The sequence below is a fragment of the Xyrauchen texanus genome, chromosome 18 (assembly GCF_025860055.1).
Source record: "Xyrauchen texanus isolate HMW12.3.18 chromosome 18, RBS_HiC_50CHRs, whole genome shotgun sequence".
NCBI classification, from domain to species: Eukaryota; Metazoa; Chordata; class Actinopteri; order Cypriniformes; family Catostomidae; genus Xyrauchen; species Xyrauchen texanus.
This window is the reverse complement of record NC_068293.1, coordinates 39,288,585-39,310,465: the sequence shown is the minus strand read 5'-3', so window position 1 is coordinate 39,310,465 and position 21,881 is coordinate 39,288,585. Positions and strand designations below refer to the sequence as shown.

General features: G+C 39.4%; 1 protein-coding gene across 2 annotated transcripts in view; it reads left to right on the top strand.

The window, feature by feature from the left end:
* Positions 1–21,881, top strand: part of hdac4 (histone deacetylase 4) — a 259,844-nt gene that overhangs the window by 223,555 nt on the left and 14,408 nt on the right. For both annotated transcript variants that reach the window (XM_052148118.1, XM_052148119.1), the window contains 2 exons: positions 5,097–5,215; positions 10,530–10,663. In XM_052148118.1, coding sequence (XP_052004078.1) covers positions 5,097–5,215; positions 10,530–10,663 — 253 coding nt within the window. The remainder of the gene's footprint in view (positions 1–5,096; positions 5,216–10,529; positions 10,664–21,881) is intronic.

Genomic DNA, 21,881 nt, shown 5'->3' with positions numbered 1-21,881 from the left:
CAGGTGAAGACCTGTGGAAATTAGCATGATTTAATAGAGGGGCCTGTGATCTGGACCCAGTGTTACTATTTTTAAAGGAAAAATTCTCAAAAAAAGTCAAGAATAAAAATAATGTCATCATTTACTGACTTTCATGTTGTTCCAAAACTGTTTAACTTTATTTAGTGGAACACAAAATATGTTAGGCAGTATGTTATTCTCAGTCACCATTCACTTTCATTGCATCTTTTTTTTTTTTTCTTCTTCTTTCTCCATACAATTAAAGTGAATGGTGACTGAAATTTTTTTTTTAATTAGACAAAAATGACTCCTGAAACTTACTGTAATTAGATAAAAAATGATCAAAAATTAAGTTGTCTTTTTGATACATTACAACATTTTAAACCTTTACATCTGCCATCATTAAACATGATAATGGCACTCTCTGTTTATCTGTTTACTTTAGAGGGTTTTTTTGTTTTGTTTTTTGTTTGTAATGGTTTTGTGTTTTTTTTTTTGTTTAATTATTATTATTTAGATATTTTATTATTTGCCATTGTGGCTTGGGATTTCATTATTGTCGTCAAAAATCTAAAAAGATGTTGTTTAAAATTGTACTGGAAACCTGATACTAAACTAAAACATAGTAAAAACTAAATTGAAAGTACAAATTAAAGATAAAATATGATTAAAAAAAATAACGTAAACAATTCTAAACTGCAATAAACTTGGACCATAGACACTCATTTGGTTAGTGGTGATGTTTGTCTTGAAAGTGGCATATTGTAGTCTGATTTGGTTTGAGTGCTATGTAATACACAATGTGTGGTCCCTGCCAATGATTTATCGTTGTTTCATTTATTTATTTATTTATTTATTTTTTGGACGGCACCCACTTCTAGGAGGGATTCAGCCATGTTAGGTCATAAATCTCAGTATCCATGGCCTACTTAGTAAAACTGTGTTATATCTTTGCACTGATGCTGTCTGATTAATGTTTTTTTTTGCGGTGTGGGGAGTTGCAGTGGGAATGTGAGAATGCAAGCTTGCTCTTGTCAGCTAGAACATCATAAGGGAGGATGGAAGATTCTGGCTGCATGGTGGCTCTGTTGCTGTCATACCAAGGACCCTCTCAGTGTCTGTGGCTTCCCTCAGAGTGCCTGTGGCTTGTGTGTAAAAATCATAGAGCTTTAATTTACCCAGGGCCAGACTGGAGATAGGACTGAAGGAAGGTCTCATTAATAGATCTCCCAGCCTGAGATCTTTGCCTTAAACCTTTATGAAAGAAGATATCAATCCCTTTTGAAGACACAGCTGGTAATGATGTGGATATTTTGCATCACCTTTTTTCTTTAAGGGAATGCTTCACCAAAAATATGAAACCTCTGTCATTATTTACTCGATCTCATGTTGCTCCAAACCTATATGGGGTAATTTTTACAACAGAACACGAAAGAAGAAATTGTGAAGAGTCTTTACACAGGTCTTTTCCATACAACAATTTATAGTTACCAACTTTGTTATGTTCCATAAAAGTACTCTGTATGACGTATCCTCTATTCAGAGTCTTCTAAAGCCATACGATAGATTTGTCTGAGGAACAGACCAAAATGTTAAGTTGTTATTCACCGATAATCTTCCCCTCCAGTGAGATGTTAACTCAAGAATCGCTGCGATTGGAATCAATTAAATTAACTCAAAAACTAGATCAGTTTTCCGAACATTTATTATTTTGTATTTTTTTCTGCTGGTTCATTTGCAACTTATTAGAGGACAATTGTATTGATTATAAGAATGTAGCGCTCAAGTCTAGTGCGTTTCTCGTGTTTTTGTTTTTGTTTTTATCCTTTTTTGGAGCTTGACAGATGTTGTTTTTGAAGAAGACCTGCATGAATTTTCTTGGAAGTTCTCTGTTTATGTTCCACAGAATAAATAACACCAAATGGGTTTGGAACGACATGAGGGTGATGATAAAAATACAGAATTGTAATTTTGGGGTGAATTATTCCTTAATATTTCATCCTTACAGTTTCATGTTTTCATACGCTGTTTAGAAGACATTGTGTACTTACACGAGTCACTTCTGACTGTCAAAATAATATAAAGTGATTTTTAGCTTGTTTTGGATGCCCCTTTGCTTACAATCGTTGCTGCCAACTGCCCACACAGACACCATTGCTTTTTCTCCACAACTCTGAAAACACTACATACCTACTTTGTCCATGAGCTGTTACTTCAACTGGATTTCTGTGACGCAGACACTGTTATTCTCAAAGCCTGTTGAGGCCTTAGACCCCCTATATGCCACGCAGTGCAGTCAGCTGGGCTTGGTGTGGGCCTTTGGGGCGTAATTGAGGTGAGGTTAGGTAGTTTAGGATGGAAAATATGAGGCACAGCTGTGGCTCTTGGCCATCTTAAGAGCTGGGCATGTTGCCCTCTTGTGGTCAAAGAACAAGTGCCATATTCCAGAAGCCAGTGAATTTCCAACCACATCCAACCATAGCTGAAGTAAACTGTGCAACTGAGCACCACAGTTAACGCTATGCAAACAGCTATACAAAAACAGCTATACAAAAGAAACAGTCCCATACATAGTTTAGTTTCACATCGATCGAAATCTAGTAAGAACCATTCACAAACATGCCAAAAAGAGGCCTAATTTCTAGTGATACGTGGGGAAATACACAGGACATGTTCTTAAAAAATCGAATTAAATAACTTTTTTTTACTTTGAAAATGCGGTTGTGAGTCTTGAAAATCAGATCGCTTATAGAATGCGGTTGGCAGTCACATGTGTACCATATTTCGCATTCAAAAACAGATCTGACGACTGTAATTTGTTGCTTTATTAACATAGCCACTGTCTTTAAAACAAGACACTTGTGGTCCGAGACACACTAATACGCTGATAACTACCAAAAATTTGCTAAAACATTTGGTGAAAAAATGTCAGTGCAGGAAAAACCCTGACATTGGATAAGTCTGTAAGAACACCAGGAATGTGTTTACATGCAGAGCGAAATCGGGTTTATTTTTGGATTCATTGTTTATGCCCATACCTATACAGTATAAAGCCATTGACCTTTACCCCTATAATGCATTTACATGACCTCACACTTTTTCATCTTAAGCATTATCATGTAAGAATGTGCATGTAAATTAAAAAATGACAAAAAAACAGTTTAAGCATTAACCAATTGGCACGCGTAGATTTTTGTCCATTAGCCTGATTTCATGTCCGGATGTAAACACCTTAACCGCCATTCTTACCGGTGTTGTGTGCATGACTGTTTACGTTAAGATGCAATTTTATTAAAAAAAATAAGATCTCAAGTAAGTGGGGCCTGGGAAGCTCAGCGACTATTGACGCTGACTACCACCCCTATAGTTGCAAGTTCAAATCCAGGGTGTGCTGAGTGACTCCAGCCAGGTCTCCTAAGCGACCAAATTGGTCCGGTTGCTAGGGAGGGTAGAGTCACATGGGGTAACCTCCTCATGGTCACTATAATGTGGTTCGCTCTCGGCAGGGCACCTGGTGAGTTGTGCTTGGATGCCGCAGAGAATAGCGTGAAGCCTATAATGTGCTATGTCTCGACGGAAACACGCTCAACAAGCCACTTGATAAGATGCAGGGACTGACGGTCTCAGACGTGGAGGCAGCTGAGAATCGCCCTCCACCACCCAGATTGAGGCGAGTCACTACGCCACCACTAGGACTTAGAGCACATTGGGAATTGGGCATTCCAAATTGGGGAGAAAAGGGAGAGTCCTTGGTAGGAATCGGCATATTGCTGTGCATGTAAACGCACTGAGTGTTTACTGTTGACAGTGTAACCATGGTAACAATACATTTGAATGCAAGTTGAAATATATTTAGACCTTGATGATTACACCATAAACCTCTACGGTAGGGAATCTTCATTTACACATCACTGCCATAGAGTCACAACCATCCTTAAATCCAGTCTGTCATATCAACTACACCTACACACATTGCAGCAAAGAGCAGCCAAGCCTCCCTCGCCACCAAGCCCAGTTACATATCCAGTTTCTGTCCAGCTGCAGTTCAGAGAGAGAAATCTGTCATCTTAATATAGCCTCACAGCTGTGAGCCCAGAAAGAATGCAGGGCCTGGCCGCAGTCATAAACTCAAGTCAGAATATCCTCCAGCCTAATCAATGTGCATGTCGTCGTCTTCCGAAGTGAGCTTTGACGACCCCTACAAATCCCGATCTTCTATGCCAAGATAAACGGAATCGTAGTGTGCTTGCATGTGTTTATGTATGGATGTGTGCACTGTATGTGTCTTACAGACAGCTACAACTGATGGGATAGTTTTCACGGCATGCACACTCCCCAATCATGTTGTCATATGACCTCTGCCGAGCTCCAGGTCAGCGAGTCCAACGGCTGACTGCGCAACAGGCAATCTTGGTTAGGAATTGAGACTTGACCTCAGAATGGGCCGTTAACAGGGCTGGACTGGTAATCTGGCATACCGGGAATTTTCCCGGTGGGCCAACACACTTTTGGGTCGATCAGGGGCGTAATGGCCATCAGGAGAACCGAGCGGGCCGGTGGTTCGGCCGTGAAACCTCCAGTGACCGCAGTTCAGTCCAATTAATTAATTATTTAGACCATAATTGATTATTTAGATGTGGATTCATGGAAACGATCTGACTCAAAAGAACAATTCAGTTAGACATTGCTACTTCTGAAATTCATTCTCATAAATGCACCATGGAAAACTATGGCAGATGTCACTATGGCAGATTTTCAGTGAATAATGACTTAAATTTAGGTCTGTTCCTCACATAAAGTTATTCATTGCTTCAGAGGACTTGGAATATAGTGTACAATAGTACTTTTGCATCCTTTTTGCTTGAAAGCTTCAGTCCTCTTTTATTATTATTATTATTATTATAGGAAAAAGAGCAACCAGAATATTCTCCATAATTTCTCCTTTTGTGTTGCATGGAAGAAAGAAATCGAATGGGTTTGGAATGACATGAGAGTGCATTAATGACAGATTTTTTATTTTGAGTGAACTCTCCCATTAATAAGACTTCCCTGTTTGACACTGTTTGTACCTTTGTGCTTTTTTTTTCATTTAATAGAACGGTGGTCATGCCAATTGCCAATGAGTTTGCTCCAGATGTTGTGCTGGTTTCTTCTGGTTTTGATGCTGTGGAGGGGCATCCATCACCTCTGGGAGGATACAAGCTAACGGCCAAATGTAAGTATTTTCTCTCTTCCCCTGCACTTAGGAGGAATCTCATGGGATAAAGTTGTCTTTAGGCTTCAGTGCAATAAAATGAGCCTGCCTCTGTCCCTCTCTCTCTCTCTCTCTCTCTCTCTCTCTCTCTCTCTCATTCTCTCTCGCTTTTTCTCTCTCATTATTCATGTCTAAAAGCTTAATTGCAGTCAAATTTATCATGCGCTAATGCCACAAAAATAAGAGGCCACATTATTGCACCAGGCACTATCCAAGAAAAGGTATAAAACAGAGTCTGAAACCTTTTTTTTTTTTTTGCAACCACTTGTCTAAATACAGATTAAACCCCAATTTCTTCATTATTACTGTTGAGAAACTTTAAGTTATTTGATCATTTTGTCTGTGTTCACTCATGGTCACTATAATGTGTGGTTCTTGCTCACTGTAGGGCACATGGTGGCCCTACAGTGCATGGATGCTGCGGTGAATAGCATGGGCCTCCACACGCACTAGGTCTCTTCGGTGACTCGCTCAACAAGCCACATGATAAGATGCGCGGATTGACGGTCTCTGATGCGGAGGCAACTTAGATTCGTCCTCCGCCACCCGGATTGAGGCATGTCACTACGCCTTCACGAGGACTTAGAACGCAATTTGGGCATTCCAAATTGGGGAGAAAAGGGGACAAAATCAAAAAGAAAAAAAAGGGACACAAAAGTATCATTGAATTAGTCCATGTAGCTACTACGTCATACCAAGTGTTCTAATGGCATACGAGAGGTTTTGGTGAGAAACAGCCTGAAATGTAAGTCATTTTTAAAGAATTTAAAAAGCACTGCATGTTCTCGTTAACATGCATACTGCTGTGAATTAGCTTCTCTTATAAATGTTCAGTGAACGTCAAGATTTCCACTGAAAAATCCAAAAGTGATCGTATGTCTTCAAAAGACTTGGGATTTGATGCATGGACTAACTTTTTGATACTTTTAGGTCCTTGTTTAAACTTTAAAGTGAGTCGCTATCCACTGCCAAATGTATTGAAAATAGGGACAGGGATAATCATAATCAGTTTTTGTTCCACATAATAAAAGAAAGTCATATACACTCACCTAAAGGATTATTCGGAACACCTGTTCAATTTCTCATTAATGCAATTATCTTATCAACCAATCACATGGCAGTTGCTTCAATGCATTTAGGGGTGTGGTCCTGGTCAAGACAATCTCCTGAACTCCAAACTGAATGTCAGAATGGGAAAGAAAGGTGATTTAAGCCATTTTGAGCGTGGCATGGTTGTTGGTGCCAGACGGGCCGGTCTGAGTATTTCACAATCTGCTCAGTTACAGGGATTTTCACGCACAACCATTTCTAGGGTTTTCAAAGAATGATGTGAAAAGGGAAAAACATCCAGTATGCAGCAGTCCTGTTGGTGAAAATGCCTTGTTGATGCTAGAGGTCAGAGGAGAATGGGCCGACTGATTCAAGCTGATAGAAGAGCAACTTTGCCTGAAATAACCACTCGTTACAACCGAGGTATGCAGCAAAGCATTTGTGAAGCCACAACACGCACAACCTTGAGGCGGATGGGCTACAACAGCAGAAGACCCCACCGGGTACCACTCATCTCCACTACAAATAGGAAAAAGAGGCTACAATTTGCAAGAGCTCACCAAAATTGGACAGTTGAAGACTGGAAAAATGTTGCCTGGTCTGATGAGTCTCGATTTCTGTTGAGACATTCAGATGGTAGAGTCAGAATTTGGCGTAAACAGAATGAGAACATGGATTCATCATGCCTTGTTACCACTGTGCAGGCTGGTGGTGGTGGTGTAATGGTGTGGGGGATGTTTTCTTGGCACACTTTAGGCCCCTTAGTGCCAATTGGGCATCGTTTAAATGCCACGGCCTACCTAGAGCATTGTTTCTGACCATGTCCATCCCTTTATGGCCACCATGTACCCATCCTCTGATGGCTACTTCCAGCAGGATAATGCACCATGTCACAAAGCTCGAATCATTTCAAATTGGTTTCTTGAACATGACAATGAGTTCACTGTACTAAAATGGCCCCCACAGTCACCAGATCTCAACCCAATAGAGCATCTTTGGGATGTGGTGGAACGGGAGCTTCGTGCCCTGAATGTGCATCCCACAAATCTCCATCAACTGCAAGATGCTATCCTATCAATATGGGCCAACATTTCTAAAGAATGCTTTCAGCACCTTGTTGAATCAATGCCACGTAGAATTAAGGCAGTTCTGAAGGCGAAAGGGGGTCAAACACAGTATTAGTATGGTGTTCCTAATAATCCTTTAGGTGAGTGTAGGTTTGGAATGACATGAATTAATTAAATTTTTTAAGTAATAAAACACAGTGTATTGTATTCATGGAATATGCCACCAGTCATCTTTTTTCATTCTTCCGGATCCCTGATGTTTTTTTCCTTTTTCACATCTGCGCATAACATCAAGATGGCGTTCCAGGCATGTTTCTAAATTAAACATTTAATTGTAGTACACTTGTTATTGGTGTCCAAAAGGGTGCTTTTATCCTGTTAGTGGGCTCTGCTTACATCTTCAAGCTGGCTTTTATAGATTACATCTCCTAGTGAAGGCTGAGAGTGCTTGAATGCATGCACACTAAAGTACAAACACTGTTCTGCTTTTGCAGGGAGCGGTATTCTGCTACTCTTAAAACATTTTCTAAGAGTCTAAAGAAAGACAGGTTCTCCAGTCTGAATTGGTGACATTCCTGCCTATAAACGTAACTTTAAATCAGATTTCAGCCACCTGCTGATCTTAGGACAGCCCAATGACCTGTGACAGCATTGATTTTCTTTTTCAAGCATGCATATCTTAAAAAAGATACACATAAGGAAATAAGCAGGGCACTGGGCCAAAATAGCCCATACTTTAGTTCACCCAAAAATGAAAATTGTCTCATCATTTACTCACCCTCATGCCATCCCAGATGTGTATGACTTTTTTGCTTCTGCCTGACACAAAGATTTTTAGAAGCAACTTCTCAGCTCTGTAGGTCCATACAATGCAAATAAATGGTGACCAAAACTTTAAAGCTCAAGAAAGCACATAAAAGGCTGTTTAAAAATAATCCATACGACTCCAGTTGTTTAGGAAAAGTAATCACGCTTCAAATCATGCTCGCCAAGATTTATGGTGAAAAAGGAGTTATATTTTGGTCTGTTCCCAGCTAAATCAATTGGATCCAGTAAGAAGACATGCATTTTACCACTGGGGTCGTACAGATTACTTGTATGCTGCCTTTATTGGCTTTGTGGTCCTTCAAAGTTCTGGCAACCATTCACTTGCCATTGTATGGACTTACAGAGCTGAAATATTCTTCTAAATAGCTTTGTTTGTGTTCTGGAGAAGAAAGAAAGTCATACACATCTGGGATGGCAAGAGGGTAAGTAAATGATTTAATGAATTTCATTGTGGGTGAACTATTCCTTAAAATGATTTTTTTAGTGCCTTTATAGACATTGTAGTGACCTGTAGCTGTAAGACATCTGTATTGTTGAATTGTATGCTAATATGCAATTGTTTTTGATAAAAAAAAAAGAAGCTAAAATCTGCTATTAAAACATTCCCAGCATCTCTGATCTAACATGAGGATCGGCCAATTATTTTAAACGTAGTCTTGCAGAGAATTTATTATTTGATCTTGTGCATTATTCACTGCTTCTTTTGTCTTTGATTTGACTTTATATGTATAACAGCCAAAATTGTTCCTATTTAAAATGTATTTAATTTAATTGATTGAATTGGAGCATTTTGATGGTTAAACAAAAAAGCCCTAGAAGTGTCAATAGCTGGACCTCATATATATATATATATGCACTGCTGTTCAAAAGTTTGAGGTCACTTAATCATTCTTCATTATTATAATTTTTTCACATTTTAGAATAATAGTGAAGTCATCAAAATTATAGAATAACAGAAATGTAACTATGGGAATTAAAAAATCCAAAATAAATAAAAAAATATGTTGGCATCCAGTTCTTTTGAAAAAAAAAAAAAAGTCTCTTTTTACACTTTTTAACGTTTTTTTTTTTTTTTGTCAGTACATCATTGTCCGCAAAAGAAAGACAGAAAGATTTCCATATCACACAAGTATATAACAGCTAATTCTGTGTTGAATTGAAATGGGCTGCTCAACTCAAGCTGTGTTTGCCACTGAGGGCGCGAGCGCAATGCAGGTTTGTTAGGGCTACGCTGCTCTGGTGAGAGGACCGGTGGTTGTCCCGTTCTGCTCTCACGCTGCGGCCGGTGGATGCGCTGCACGGTTTAATCCTGATGGCTGGTCCATACTTGTATCCCAGTCCAATAGTGGCAGAACAATAATTTCTTCATTGTTGATATGAAACACACACCTGACACTCAGTGAGATGCTGGCAAGTTTCCATTCTACTCTTCAGCAGTAGAGTAGAATGCATGGGAAAACAGGAATATTTTCAGAAATCTATAACATGATAAACATGCATTAAAATAGTCATATCTTTAGTATTTACACAGAAATTCACTTGTCTACTTACCCACGACACAAAAGCATCTTGTCTGTCAATATTTCTGGTCTCTAATGATTTGAATGCAGAGTCAGAAATACTCCGATTCAAAATGTGCACGTCACGATAATGTAAAGTTTAGTCACACTTTAATTACAAAACAACTAATTTAATGTTACTTCATCACATTATCTTAACCCCTGATAAAGGATTTCATTCAGCCCTTTGTAAAAGGTTCCTGAGCTGGCAGCAGCTGATTCAATATGAACTTGTTAAGTCTTGGATAAAAAACAAATATGTCTTATCCTTAAGTGTCCAAATGCCATTTTTCTATCCATCCTGCTGGATGTTTGTTATTTCTGTCATCGACCGAGTCTCTCATCATGGAATATGCATGTGCTCATGCGTACGTGAATGTCATTTTCATAGATTTTGATGAGGCTTTTGTATGTGGAATAATTAGAGAACATGTTGTGTAGTTTTATCAAAGGAAATGTAATGCTTCTAATTAAAGAAATATTTTACAATATTCATATATTCATCTAAGAGAGCCCTATACTAAGAGTCAGATGCACAGCTGCCTGGAGCCAGAATACTAAGACACATTTATTAAAGTTAAACCTGCCCTGTATTATATGTTTAGGCCCTGTAAATCCAGCGTACCATCTCTTTAGAAGGAAAAAATGTGATGTAATACTCCCTCTCTCTGTCTTTTCTTAATTCTCTGGCTCCTTTGATCAAAGGCCAGCAACTAGAGTTTCTGGGCGAGCTCTAACCCCCACTTGCATTTCGTGTCTCCCCATTGGCAGGTTTTGGCTACCTGACCAAGCAGCTGATGGGACTGGCCGGTGGCCGGCTGGTGCTTGCCCTGGAGGGGGGTCACGACCTCACAGCCATTTGCGATGCCTCTGAAGCATGTGTTTCTGCTTTGCTTGGAAACGAGGTAAGAGCAGACTGCAGATCAGATGGGAGGAATGGATATGGCTTTGGGAATGGGGGAAAAAATGGAGGGATTTCACAGAATGACAACACCCTCCAGGGCTCAATAAAAAGGATTTTTTTTTTCTGTTGGTAAATTAGATTTTGTCTTGCCCTGGCAACATTTTCACTGGCCTTAAAGGGGTCCTGGCATGAATATTTTTTATTTTATTTGTCTCTATATGTACTTATTTCCTGCCAAAATGCATTTATTTCCTTCTTTAGAAAGAACAACATACTAGAACAAAACAATATGTAACAGTGATGCTTTATTAACATTTTCCGAACTCCACAGTACAAAGACGGTAATGGGTACAAAGTTGAAATTATGTTCAATTTGAGCGGAGCATCAACTGACTGTGTCAAACAGAATCTAGTGTCAAATCGGTATGTCTTAATTGCGATTTAGGAAAATGAACACGTTATACATTTTTAATTAATTGCATGCGTTAACGCGTTAATGCTGACAGCACTAGTTAGTAATGTTTTCTGCACAAAAGCCGTCATAATATAGCATTACGTAACACTTTTCCAACCCTGCCTTTGGCCCTCTGTCTGAAACACTTGGTTTTCTGTGTACTGTACCTTCAAGAGACGCCCACTTGTTTGATTGGCTATCATTGAAAAGAAAATGGCCTCCTGCCAATACAAGTGTAGAACTGTATTTCTTTCCAAGAATTAAACAATGAAAACTTGCGAGCAATTTATGAAATCCCCTAGAAGCACTCAGTGCAGGCAATCAATGATATGAGCGTACTGTATGTCACAACTTAATTGTAAAGCACACAGTCAAATTACAACAATTGTTTGAATGAAGTAACAATAGAAAACTGAACAAAATTATCACACTGTTTCTCCCCAAGATTTCTTGATATAAAACAGTGTAAATAGTTCAAACTAACACAATTTCATACATACAGTGGGTACGGAAAGTATTCAGATCCTTTGTTCAGTATTTAGTAGAAGCACCCTTTTGATCTAATACAGCCATGAGTCTTTTTTGGAAAGATGCAACAAGTTTTTCACATCTGGATTTGGGTATCCTCTGCCATTCCTCCTTGCAGATCCTCTCCAGTTCTGTCAGGTTGGATGGTAAACGTTGGTGGACAGCCATTTTCAGGTCTCTCCAGAGATGCTCAATTGGGTTTAAGTCAGGGCTCTGGCTGGGCCATTCAAGAACAGTCACAGAGTTATTGTGAAGCCACTCCTTCGTTATTTTAGCGGTGTGCTTAGGGTCATTGTCTTGTTGGAAGGTGAACCTTCGGCCCAGTCTGAGGTCCAGAGCACTCTGGAGAAGGTTTTCGTCCAGGATATCCCTGTACTTGGCCGCATTCATCTTCCCCTCGATTGCAACCAGTCGTCCTGTCCCTGTAGCTGAAAAACACCCCCACAGCATGATGCTGCCACCACCATGCTTCACTGTTGAGACTGTATTGGACAGGTGATGAGCAGTGCCTGGTTCTCCACACATACCGCTTAGAATTAAGGCCAGAAAGTTCTATCTTGGTCTCATCAGACCAGAGAATCTTATTTATCACCATATTGGAGTCCTTCAGGTGTTTTTTTAGCAAACTCCATGCGAGCTTTCATGTGTCTTGCACTGAGGAGAGGCTTCCGTCGGGCCACTCTGCCATAAAGCCCTGACTGGTGGATGGCTGCAGTGATGGTTGACTTACTACAACTTTCTCCCATCTCCCGACTGCATCTCTGGAGCTCAGCCACAGTGATCTTTGGGTTCTTCTTTACCTCTCTCACCAAGGCTCTTCTCCCCCGATAGCTCAGTTTGGCTGGACGGCCAGCTCTAGGAAGGGTTCTGGTCGTCCCAAACGTCTTCCATTTAAGGATTATGGAGGCCACTGTGCTCTTATGAACCTTAAGGGCAGCAGACATTTTTTTGTAACCTTGGCCAGATCTGTGCCTTGCCACAATTCTGTCTCTGAGCTCTTCAGGCAGTTCCTTTGACCTCATGATTCTCATTTGCTCTGACATGTACTGTGAGCTGTAAGGTCTTATATAGACAGGTGTGTGGCTTTCCTAATCAAGTCCAATCAGTATAATCAAACACAGCTGGACTCAATTGAAGGTGTAGAACCATCTCAAGGATGATCAGAAGAAATGGACAGCACCTGAGTTAAATATATGAGTGTCACAGCAAAGGGTCTGAATACTTAGGACCATGTGATATTTCAGTTTTTCTTTTTTAATAAATGTCCAAAAATGTCAACAATTCTGTGTTTTTCTGTCAATATGGGGTGCTGTGTGTACAATAATGAGGAAATAAAATGAACTTAAATGATTTTAGCATATGGCTGCAATATAACAAAGAGTGAAAAATGTAAAGGGGTCTGAATACTTTCCGTACCCACTGTATCAAGCAAACACATGCAGATGACACATTAGAATTACACTTGTTACTCAAGTTTCTTTGAATAGCCTGAATTCTTGGTTCTCAGATGTTCTCTTTCCTCCATGAATCCAAAGAATCCAAACATTTATCCCCATATTGATTCGTTCAGGAACTTATGAATTAGTAATTCAATCCTAACGTTGGAATCTTTAGGAAGGTTATGCAGAGATACAGTTTTATTAAACATTAAGATTTCTTTAAAGGGCAAAATCTCCAAAACATAGAAACATAACTTTACAACTTGCAATAAATGCTTCAAATTATACAGATATATAATGTAACTCCATACAGGACACTTGACAGGACACTGTCAGAAAGGAGCCGTGAATACTTTTTTTTTTTTTTTTCTCCAGACAACATGTCAAGTTAAAAATACATGTTCAAGTTCAAGTCCCCTGTATTGTTTTCCTGTCTGCTGCGCTTCATTTAATGCAAGAACGCATCATCTGGGTGTGCTCCCTTGAAAATACAGTACAGTATATACTGAATTGACAGCATAAATGCAGCACCGGCCCGATTGTTCAAGTGACGGTTCCTTTAACTGGCCCACCTCCTCACACTGGCCTCGGGTCTTCAGGCCATTCTTATTGTCCCACCCTGCCCTCTATCCTCCCACTCACTTTTAGTATAGGGTGTCACAGACTGGATGTTTGTCAGGGTGTGTAGTTAGAAGCACTCCCTTTGTGTTGGCCAACCACCAAGATTCAGCGATCACAGTCCAGTCTGAGAGAGCGAGGGAAAGAATAGCTAACAGATCACTGTCTGCACACAGAAAAACAAGACAAATAATGCTGTTGGGGATGAATCATCCACTTGACTCTTTCAATCATTTCTTTGCTTTTCTCATCTCCCATTTTCTCGTGCTTTGTCCCTGTCATTGCTGTCTTTCATTCAAGGCCTTTCTAACTCTAAATCAAATATACTCTCCTTTATTTTATTTGTTCTGTCTGTTTCAACTCCTCAAAGTGGAAATTGTGTTCAGGAGTTTAGTTTTACACTTGTATTTAATATGTGTTCTCCGCAGGAATTTATAGAGCCCTCTTTGTAGAGCTGACTTTATAAAAATAGAGTGGTCAGTCATACTGTGTGTGATGATGTATTTGACAGAGTTGGATGCTAAAAACAGTTCTAAGTGAGTTTAAAGGCTTTCGAAATGTGCGTATTTTGAGAGATTGACACGCAGCAACCCAAGAGTATGCCATACAGCGTTTATTTTAATCGGTTAAAATTAATACTTCACCCAAAAATTAAAATCTGCCATCATATACTCACCTCCATGTCATTCCAAACTCATTACTTTTTTTTTTTTTTTATTAATATTGCAGTTCGTATAGTCAGTGCAATAGCATTAAAGTTTAAAAAAGGACCCAAAAGTATCATAAAAGTAGCTTGTGCATCATATTCCAAGACTTCTGAAGGCATATGATAGGTTATAGTGAGAAACAATCTGAAATTTAAGTAGGTTAAGAGAGAACCTGCTGGAACTATTCACACTGGCACAATGTGGCTCTTAAAAACTCTTTCAATAGCATCCAGTCTCTAGAATACAGGGCTAACCGGTGTGAGTCCCATCGTTTAAACTTGCGTCGAGTTTATACGGCTTCCCAGAGGCTAGCTGTAGCGGACCACGGTAATAAAGCACCTAGCACCGTGAGGAATGGTTTTGCCACTTTTACCGCCAGATGAGAGAGGACGGGCCTCATTTCTGGTGTTATTGTAGCTCTTGAGACAAGCCTGTGAATACATTCCTGAAACAGTAAAAAGTTTGCTGGCTCGACTCCATGTGGAATTCTGGAGATGAGGAGAAAATAACGGGTACAATTAGACAGGGTGTTCTCTGTGTTACTTGTGTACCAGGAATTAGATGTACAGATATTATGTGGGGCGTTGATGTATTTTGGGGGGCTTTTTGCCACATTTTATTGATAGACTTAGTTGTACGGAGAGATAGGAAATAGGAAAGGTAAAAGAGAGACATGCCCCTGCCAGACTTGAACCCAGGTCAATGTTTGCCAGATTCATGCATGCAATGATATTGTTTCTGCAACATTCATGATAATCCAGCATGCATTGGCATGAATAATGAAAACAAGTTTAGGGAAACACTGGCCTGCCAACTAGTCAACTACTTAACTAGTCAACTAGTAAAAATGAGTCGTGCAACTCCTTGAGACAAGAGTGGCGGGCTGCCTTTTCTTTTACCCGTAAGGCACTGAGTGCCTCCACAGCTGTAAGTCAGAAACTATATACACTAACTGAACTGGACCTTAGAGGGGAAACTGCATACTGGCGGTCTTAATGCAATAACCATAATCGGTTTACCTGTGCCAGTGTATGCCTTTTACTCAGGTCATTGGAACGGTGAAGGCAGACTGGGAGTCTGGAGTCCTGCCTGCTGCTGCCTTCATCTCCAATTTGCCCCATGGAAAGGTTTGTTGTCATTGCATGAAAAGCAGAGGAGACAGAGGTATTGAGCAAACAAAACTGCTTGGTAAAAGCCTGTTTAAATACAATTTTAGCTGCCTATAGATGAAGTTACTGTTTACAATCAAATGTTAGGCAGCAGCACCTCTTAAATCACAGAAAAGAACTGTGTTCGATGGCCGCTTTGCTTGCAAAAATGCCCACAAAGTGCTGTTTGTTGGGCATATTGTACCTAGTTTAAACTTGTTTTGCCAGCAGTTCAGAAAGAACCTACATTTATTTATGCACTGCAAACCATAGATATCCATTTACTACGTTATTACATTATATAATGTTTAAAAGATGATTAAATCTGCTTCCACCATTGAAGTCTGCTTCTCAAAAGAATCCAGAAGCGCAGTTGCCTGCGGTGTGACATCATGGGTATTTGATCTATAGAGTGGACTCCCTGGAGAGATGTTCAGAGGGGGGCTCAAAGTTAAAGCGGCGTCTCACGCTTGCCCTCTCTTCTCTTTTAGCTTTCAGACACTGACAAAGCAGCCCATCTGAAAGCAGTTAGTTTCACACCTCTCGTAGACAGGGTCAATGACGGCAAGAGAGACAGAGCCTGACTCAAAGTAATCAAAGGAAATTGGGAACCACAATGTACAGAGGAAGCGTATGCCATAAACAGGGTCTAAAAACGGTTCAAGGAATAAAAACGAAAAATGAAAACGAACAACATTTTTTGCAGAATCTAACCGAAATTGGGAACAAAGTGATTTTCAATTGTTTCGGAGTGAAAGCGTTATTTTTAAATGCTAGTAACGGGTAAATGTCTTCAACTACACCACTTCACGTTACCCCAAAAAATGAAGCATGTGCTACTTCAGTGATACTGAAGGAAACGGCTACATCACACATTTCTTTGCCTAATTGCCCATTGTGGATGTCGTATTCCATGAGTGAAGCCCTTTTTATCAACTATGTATCATTACTACATGCACTGTACATTCACTGCTGATCCAGATACATGGAAAACATTATTAGAAGTAAAAAGTACATGTCTCAATTGTTTCCAAGTCTTCACTGAATTATTGTTAGATATGATGCATCTGCTTCGTGATACTGATTTGAGGCTGCTGGGTTTTGACTGAGAAGCAGATCTGTAATTAAAATGCTTTACCGTTAATTAACTGTATGCTTGTTATGATTTCTATGCTGATAAATAGGGCTGCAACTAGCGATTATTTTGATAATCGATTAATCGAACGATTATTCAACTATTCAGCGATTAATCATTACCTCTTAACCGATTATTCAGCTTGTGCCCCGACTTAAAAGGTTGTATTAAACGTGCTTATCAACAATAAAGAGGACAAAACCATCTTTTAAAAATACCTCTAAATGACATCACTAAATTAAAAGGGAAAAAAAATACTTTATTTTTTTTAAGTTTCATTCAGTAAAGAAACTCACTGCAAAAAAAAGTCCTATTGTTTTCAAGTGTTTTTGTCTTGTTTTCCTTTTTAAAATTGTCTAAAATTCCTTAAAACAAGATACATTTACTTGATAAGCAAAATATTAGATATTTAGACTTGCTTTAACAGGATGTATCTATGTATTTTGTATATAAGTGTATTTGTTTAACTTGGTTATACTTCTGCGAGTGCAGTAAAGACAAAATATACTTATAGTCAAGATCTATTCTCTAAAAACACATCTAAACATCTTACATGCTGCTTCTCCGGTGAATGCATCTTTTTTAGATTTTTATATATTTACAAATATTTGTGTTTTTAATATTAGATTCAGTTTTCTTCTGCTGTATAACTGCTGAAGAAAATGTGCATTGTTTTAAAGGAGTTTTAGATATTTATATTGGAAAACAAGCCAAAACAAATCAAAAACGTATTTTGTTGCAGTTTACAATTCGGCAAAAACTACCCTCTCTCACCTTTCTGTTCACTTCAATCCATCTTTAACTCACAAAAAAACAAACTCTCTCGTATTAATAAAGCTGTGTATCGCCAATTATTTTTACAATAAGAAATGCACAGTTACATATATTATGATTCAGTTAGTCATAGCCATCACGTTATAATCTAGCTGCATTAAGCGCACATAAACCGCACATAGAAATGCCAGTTTCGGAGTTTGTATTTATTTACATGACCTGCTTCCGTATTATTTTAACTTTAATAACGCTATAACAAATTAAATATAACTTCATTTAAGATGTAACGTCGGGGTGTGTAAAGATGCTTGACACGCAAGTTTTGCTTCAGCGGAGTGGCAGCTCCACTTATTCCACAACGAGATAGCTTCTGTATTTACTTATTTGGTATTGTTGCATTATAATTCCCTCATACTTTGTGATCTACATCACCTGAAGCTGTTTGTAATGTTTAGAGTGCATCTGGACTGTAATCTGTGTAATTCTTCCTCTCCTCAGTCAGCAGTGAACAGCAGTGCTGCTATCGCGCATTATCGTTAGAGTTTATTGTGATCTCATGCTACGTTAAATGAGCTCAAACGACTATTCGACAGTGAAAATTTTTGTCAACAATTTTTTATTGTAGACATTGTCGAAAACATGGACTACACGTTTCAGCCATACTGATAAATCCACCACACAAGAAAATATTTCATTGCTTATTTTTGCTTATTTTGGTTTGGCAAGTGGCTTATTTTGGGCTTGTTTTTCCAGACCAGGATGCTTGTTTCTCTTGTGAGATCTGACAACACTGCAACTGGTATTTCACCCACCCTTAGCGCAGAGTACTGTCATTTTAAAACATTTCATTTTTAGTCCCTGATCATAATGTCAAGAGAGTTTGATTTTAACAGTGAATACTAGGAAGGACCTGCTGTCCCACGGGTTTTGGACAGTCAGAACAACTTTTTAACTGAAGACAACTCCAGAGCAAACACTGTTTTGTGCATTTGCATTGTTTCAAAACTTAAAAATTTAATTGGCTTGACTCAATAGAGCACCAAATTGCCTGGCTTTGAGAGGGATCAGAGACCGACTCATCATTCACATTGCTTCATGTAAGTGGACATCACTGCAGTGATCTATTGGCGCACTTTGTTTGACACGATTCTCTGATTGGTGGATCTTTCCTGTCAAGATCACGGGTAGTGTAGTTCTTGCAGAACCAGACTCTATCTTTGTGACTTTTTTGCTTCAGTGCTCCAACTATTAAAATTGGTGGCCTAGTTTAGATACACGTTACTTGTTTTTTTTATGGCACCCACTCAGAGGGTCTTGAGAGTTTAGCTGCACAATCATTTGACGACCCAAGAAGAGAAGCCCAGGCCAGATAATAGATATTCATAAACAAGAGCACAGACTGTAATCAGTATTGCAGGAAGCAGGTGTTTTATCATCGCATTGAAGCCCACATTGTAACAGAAGTGAAGTTCAGGTTAGTGAGTAGATGATGTAGTCAGAGCTCAAGAGTTGCAGGTTGCTTGCGTGTTTGAAACTGAGTCTCATGGGATAACAGGTGCTCTAGCTACTCAAACCACTCAACACGCCTGGAACAAGATGAGGGTAAATACTTACCAAATTTTTGTATTTAGGGGAACTATTTATTTTACTGACTGGGATAGTGTGAGGAATATACTACTTCTTTTAAGAGAACAAGTTACTGTTGTAATGAGGATTGTGTTTCCTTTGAAAATAAGTCATATTAGAGGAGGCTCTGATGGTTAATTCTCAAACTTTAGGGTTTTGGTGAGTAATCAAAGGTCGGACTGGATACATAGCTCATGAATGATGCTTCGGCTCTAACGTCATTCAACCCTGAACCCATGAATCATTGATGGATGTGTGCAAGCAGATGTTGCTCTCCAAATTGTGGTCTTTAGCAATTATATGATAAACAGTATCCTAACTGGCTAATTGTTGCCAGTCACCAATGATGTTCTCCCCGTGTTTACCCACCAGCTACAGTAAACATGCAAGCTTTTACCTCGATGCCTTTGATCAAAGTTCCAAAATCCGCTGTTCGTTATAACACAAGGAATGTTTGCCTGGTCACTGCAAAAATACAAGGTGACAGTGGGAAATACCATGAACCGTAATCAGATCTGTCAGGTCTGGTCATGTTTATTCTTCTTGCAAAATACCAACAGTGAGAGCCCTCAAATTGGAAATTGTCATTACTAACTCACCCTGACCTGCTCTAAATGTTCTGTGTGATGTTCTTTCTTATGTGGAACACAAAAGGAAATGTTTTAAAGAATATTGTGTCCGTCTTGTCAATTAAATGGCTGTCAATTTACTTTAAAGCTTAAAAATGACCCAAAAGTATCTCAAAAGTAGCATGCAACTCATGCATCATATTTTTCTGAAGGCATTTTTCATTATAAATGTTTTCACCCCTTGCGCAAAAGTTGCCAAAGTTGCATGGGCAGCCTTTAATACATTGTGGTCCTTTGTTAAGCTTTAAATGGAGGCACTATCAACTACTGTTGTATTAAAAAGACACTTAGGTGAACTATTCCTTTAATGTTTGCCGTGCAAGTAAAATTTTCTCAAATCATTTTACTTCCTTGCAATTCACTTTTCTTCTCTTTCTGTAACCCTGCTTTGCATTCTGCCCCAAGTTCACTTGGCTTCCATTTATGCTTGTTTGAAGGACATGCCCCATTCTCTACAGACAGAATTTATATTGCCGCAGGCAGGTTGACAGGAACCGTCCTAACAAAAGCTTTTCTTTTTCCTGGAGAATTCGAGGGCCCTCACGCTCAGGCCACGGGTGAGGGGGAAAATCAAATAAATCCCACTGTCATGGTGTTTGCTGGCAACTGGCATGTGTTTCATTCTTGCCAGGCTGCTTGGCGCATGCTGACAAGACCTATTAAAGTTTATAGACGTGCGGCAGGGCTGTCCGTCACAATGATGGACAGATCGGCCTCTTCCCCCTCAGCCAGTGCCATAGCAGGAGAGGGTCGTGGTCTCAGCGGTGTTGGGGAGTTGAGAAGGGACAGACTGAACCAAGATGATTCCTGAGGGAGCGTTCCAGGGAGACGAGCGTTGACCTAGTCAAACCGCACAGTGGGAAAGTGTGAATGAATGACCAGCTGGCCTCAGACACACACAGACTTTTCACCCCTCCATATGGGACTGCTGGCTTCAAGTCACTTTGGAATGATTGGATTTACAGAGATGAACTCCACCACAATGTTGTAGTTACTAGTTGGGAAATGATACTCTCTGAATTTGAGCCATTCGAGTTGGGGCATGTCAAATAAAGAATCATGATGGACTCAAATTGGTATTGTTGGTGTCGAAATTGACAGTGAAAACGTAAAGGGATAGATTACCCCAAATTAAGAATCCTGTCATTGTTTACAGTACTCATCCTCATGTTGTTGAAGCCTGTATAACTTTGTCTTTCATAGAACACTACAGGTTCAAAAGTCTGAAAACAATAATTATCTTAGCAAGTTTTGTTTATTGACTCTAATGGCATCCATTTTTTTTACCTCCCAGTTTAATTTTTTTATGTAAAACTTTGTTTATATGCATTTTTTGTAGTTTTGATTAGAAAAGTTATCAAAGTTGCCAGAAATACTACTTATTTAACCTGTTTATGAGGCAACTTGCTTGCATGCGAAAACTACATTTTTAATGATTGTCTTTGCAGCATGATAAATTATAAATTGCTCTATGCACATACTTTGCTCTTAATTCTGTTGCATTTGTGCTAATGACTATTTCTGAACTCATAAGTAGAAAACGCTCAGGAAGCCTTGTGGGCTTCTACCAAGCTTTGAATAAGCTCTCCACCTCGAGTAGATTGCCAAGTTGCTCCCACAAAAAAAAAAAAAATGTCAGTGAGACGTGACCCACCATGAGACTTGTTCCCTCAGAACAAACACTGTATTCAGAATGTGTTGCAGTACTCGTTGAGGGAAGCAAGAGAGGTGTTGCGTGTGCGCTATCTTCTGAGAGTGGTTATGGTACATCCATTAGATCCCAGTGTGTGGGTTGCCAGTGGCTGAACAAGGCTCCCTTTTGTTCAGTGTGAGAGCTTTGTGTCTGGCAACCCTGGTTGTTGGCCTTGTACTGCACTTGCACTTGTTTGGCATTCCTCCTGACACGCGAGGTACTGAAAGGTCTTCCACAAGCTCAGCTACACACTCACATACAGTATCATGTCAAAGAAAGGGTTTGTCTACCTGTCTGAAAACACCTTGTTGTGTAAACCTTAATGTACCTGCAGTTAGCAGATTGAGGTTTGGTGCTCATGTGGGCTATGCAAGTTTGAATTCGGCTCACATACTTTCCAGATCCCATTCACTCCTTTTTTTTATCCCTCCATCATTTCCTGGTGGAAATGGATGCTTTTTTCTTTTT